We start from the raw sequence: 4,288 nt of genomic DNA, 5'->3' as shown, positions 1-4,288 counted from the left end.
GGGGGGAGGGGGGGGGGGGGGGGGGAGACGGAGAAAGGGAAGAAGAGGAGAAGGGGGGAGAGAATAAATCCAAAAAAAATCATTTAAAAACGTAATATTCATTTTTTCGGTTTTGGTTTTCTTTACTAGTAAAAAAGAATGAAACTAAAACCGAAATATTTATTTGATATTATTTATTAAACCGAAATCGAAATTGAGCAGAAAAAATCTTTCAGTCCGTGTGTTTATAATGTTTAAACAAATTGTGATGCCCGTGAAATATAGTTTGTGAAATATAGTTTCTCCGACAAATTTCTCCGACAAATTTCTGCAATATATGAAGAACATACAATAAGTGATTCAAAATGGAAATGGTGCGATTTTTTAATAAAGTGCACGAAAATATATACGACGATGAACGGAGTGGGCGTATCTCTAGTTAATGATGATTTGATGTTTTTTCATTATACAACCGTAAGCAACCATGATTGAAAGCTATCTTTTAATCTCTGAAAATGAAAATAATCTTAACTATAACTTCTGGTTAGATAACGAAAAAACGTCTCAGTTAAAGAGAAAATAAATTTGAAATCCTTCCTTGCTAGCTGACAATTCCATGATAATAAGATTAAAGAAGTCGTCACCACGTGGTTTGCCTCACAGATGGCAACTAGATATAATGTCTGGTCTCGCTATAATAAGTGTATCAACAACAGCGGCATTTATGTAGAAAAATAATGTAAAATATGTACTTTAAAAGAAAAATAAAAATTTTCTGTAAGTATATACTTGTTTTCTTTTAATAGCCATCAGAACTTACTTTCTGAATAACCCTCGTAAAAAATTAAAAAATTGCATTCGAAACGAATATTAATTATTTTTAACTCGTGCTTCGAATTAGTGGAATCGAGATAGAGATAAGATCTCTACTCAGGCAACAGATAAAACAAACTTGTGCACTTCTGTACTCAAAAGTGATCACATTTCAGATATAAACAAATCATGATTCATCAAGAACTTCTAATAATTAGTAATCGATGGAAACAGTGCGAAATGCATCGCTTATTAGATACAAAAAATAAAAATCAAAACAAATAAGTATAGGTCGTTTGATAAAAAAATAGTTTCCACGTCTTGCCTTGTAAGCATCTGGTATGTTGACAGGTTCCCCACTTTCAGCGACGTATCCGACGATTCCGGTACCCCAAGGAATTTTAATTTCATCTTTCTTTTCCATCTCCATCAATGTCGATCTTGAACAGACATCGAATAATTTTGATACCAGACATCTGCTTCTCAAATAGGATTGATCATTACGCTGTAGATTATTTTCGATGTTGGAATTGCTCGCGGCAGCCTCGTGATTCAGAGAGGATGGTGCATTAGTGGTGATAACGGCAGCAGCAGCAGCAGCGGCAACGGTGGTGCCGCTTCTCTCTCCCTGGACAAGGAACAGCGAGCCGCGATCGGCGTGAAGAAGTGTGCTCACATTCTGCAGGATCTTGTGACACAATGATCTCACATCCAACTCATTGCAGATGTCTTTGACCTAAGAGACCTTACAGAAGTTAGATTCTTCAACATAGAGGCTAATGTATATTCCATCGAAGAACCTACCAGCTCGAAAATAAGATCTTTCTCGTCGAGGTGCCTAAGCTCGTGACGCGACCGTCTTTGTGGACGGTTGGAATTACCAGGTCCGACTTGTGGCCCACTCGTTTGATTCGCGTCACTCATTGATACGCTCAAGAAGGTTGGCGTGCCATCGATTGTGTTGACGATCGGCTTTAGAAGGCCTCCACGCTCGAACTCGTGTGCCGAGATTTTGCGTACCGGTGTCGTAGCTCCCGAGCCACCGGCACCACTTCGTCCGGAGGACGAGTTGCCGGCCGTGGCATGGATTGGACTCGAAAGCTCTACGCAACTACTCGATGATGAGGTTGGCGTTGCATGTGATACTAGCCACACGTCAACGGTCTGTCGTGTCACTTTCCTATTAACCGAAATCGAAAATAGTGATAATATATGTATTATACAAAGTATTTCCTCTAACTCGATCATCTAAAACATCCCCGTTGTTTTTAATACGAGAAAATATCAAAGCAAAAAGTTGTCCGGAGGGGCACATATTACGAGTATAAGTAAAAAATTTTTCTCAATATCATATTTTTTAAGATCTCAAAGTCTCTACTTTTTTAAATTGAATTAATTTTTTTACACAGTGATACCTCTAATCATTCTAAATATTAAAGTATTAAGCTAGTGATATAAAAAAATATAGTTCACAAAATATTTTATACCTTATTCTGGCATATATTAATATAAAATGTTAAATAACTCATAAGTTAATTTTTCGACTCCTAGACGAAGTAATATTTTCCACAAATTTACAGTTTTTCAATACATTAACATCTTTCTAATAGGATGTCAGATTGAGCATTAATTTATTAAATTGCTTATTAATTTAATTTGATATTGCTATTATGTCCAGTGGGCTCCACGATTTTCTTCTTTCACGAACATTCGGTAAAATAATCGTTAGGACAAAGTGAACAAAAACTCGAACATTAACGGTCATCAATCGGCGAACGTGATAATTTTCAAAAAACGTGTTGTTAGAAACCTTCCCAGCGATATTGGAAAAATAAACAAAAACAGATATTCAGAATCATCTGATCCACGGCAACAAAATTTATGACAAAGATTACAAATCATGTAAAGAAAATCCTGTTTAAACACAATCAGTTTTAGCAATTACAAAATCTAAATGCGGATCAGGGATCTAGTAGATAAAAACTCATATTTCCAAACTTGAAGGGTGTTTTCGCCAACAACAGAAAGTTGATAAAATAAATGCAAGATGACAAAGCATAGCTTTTAATTTTTTGTTTCTTTTCTAGATTGTCGATCATAAAATTTAAGCAAATACTATCTAGAGGAGAGACACATGTTCAAGTAATAAAAGAGAAACCGGCGATTGGAAAAAGGAAATATGAAAATTTGGGTAAATCATAATCAAATCGTTCGGAAAGGACAATGAATAAGAGTTCTCTCTCTTAAAAAAATGGAGAAGGCTAAACTAAATCCGCCAATAGGTGATTATAAATCCAAAACCCTTAGAGAAAGTGATAACGTATCATGAATAAGTTTTCAAGAGATTAAAACTTGTAGTGCGGCGGAGCAATTTTAGAATTAGCTCCCCAGTAATAACTCGAGAAACAAATTTTCTATCAAAAGCGGAACAATCCCACCAATCCTTGATTTTCCAATTTAACACATTCTATCAAAGAACCACCTTCCAAAGAACTCATATATAAACTGTGGCACCGCGAGACAAGCTCTCTTATTTTATCTTTTATTTTGTTTTTTATTTTGCTCTTATTTTGTCTCTTATTTTCTCAGTCATATTCATCAGTTTGTCGCTCATTATTTTGTCAAGAATTCAGTTAGTCAGTCATATATACACACACAATCTCGTTTTATATAAATATATACAGTTCTTAAATCGAAAATTTCTGAAGTTTCTATTGCGCTTCAATACATTTGATTTAGAATCTGTGCACAAGTGAGATCCAACACCTCTTTGATTCCCACTGAGATCAGTCTCAAGACCAAAACAGTCAGGAGACAAAGCTACCAAAACAATAAATCCTCTTTTTTCTTTATATGCACCGCGAAGTTTAATTTAACACTATTACAACATAAATTGAAATCAATTCTATTCGCCCGTATAACTTACAACAGATTAATAAATATTAAACCTAGGTCAACAAATTCAACAAGCTATAATTAGGTGTAACAGAATAAAAATTTTTATTTTCCACAATTATAATTTTTGGCGATAAATTTCAACGTTTCGACTTAGTCTTACCTAGTCGACTTCATTCGCAGTAATGCATAATTATCTCATATATCAAAATTAAATTAACATATTATAAGGATCATCTTACCTTCGAGTTACACTAGATGGTGTAACGCGACCATATTATATTTAGTCAAATTTGTCGAATAATAGATGAAGTAATGATGAGTCATGAATTTAAATCAATTCATCAGTTAACAGCGAGAAAGAGTAGTAAAAGAAGAAAATTCCAGTAGTATTATTGATTTCAAATTATATAAGATAGTTGTACGTCCTAACAATATTGATAAATTAAAAAGCACAATAGAATATAAATAAATTGCTTTCAGTTATATATAAAACAAATTAAATAGAATTGTACATAATTATTATGAAATAAAGAGTAAAAGATTATGCACTTACAATTTTCATGAAGGCAATACAAATAATACACACACACACACACAC

The 4,288-nt window shown here is 34.0% G+C and overlaps 1 protein-coding gene across 6 annotated transcripts in view; it reads right to left on the bottom strand.

The window, feature by feature from the left end:
• The window catches only part of LOC108687079 (dual 3',5'-cyclic-AMP and -GMP phosphodiesterase 11), a 332,230-nt gene that overhangs the window by 18,406 nt on the left and 309,536 nt on the right, over positions 1–4,288 (bottom strand). For all 6 annotated transcript variants that reach the window (XR_001931736.1, XR_001931737.1, XM_018192680.1 and 3 more), the window contains 2 exons: positions 1,597–1,972; positions 1,118–1,528 (listed from right to left, as the gene is read on the bottom strand). Coding sequence is in view for 4 of the 6 variants with exons in the window: in XM_018192680.1 (XP_018048169.1) it covers positions 1,118–1,528; positions 1,597–1,972 (787 nt within the window). In the remaining 2 variants the exon portion in view is untranslated. The remainder of the gene's footprint in view (positions 1–1,117; positions 1,529–1,596; positions 1,973–4,288) is intronic.

The sequence above is a fragment of the Atta colombica genome, unplaced genomic scaffold, assembly GCF_001594045.1.
Source record: "Atta colombica isolate Treedump-2 unplaced genomic scaffold, Acol1.0 scaffold2, whole genome shotgun sequence".
Lineage (NCBI taxonomy): Eukaryota > Metazoa > Arthropoda > Insecta > Hymenoptera > Formicidae > Atta > Atta colombica.
This window is presented reverse-complemented; position numbering and strand designations above follow the sequence as displayed.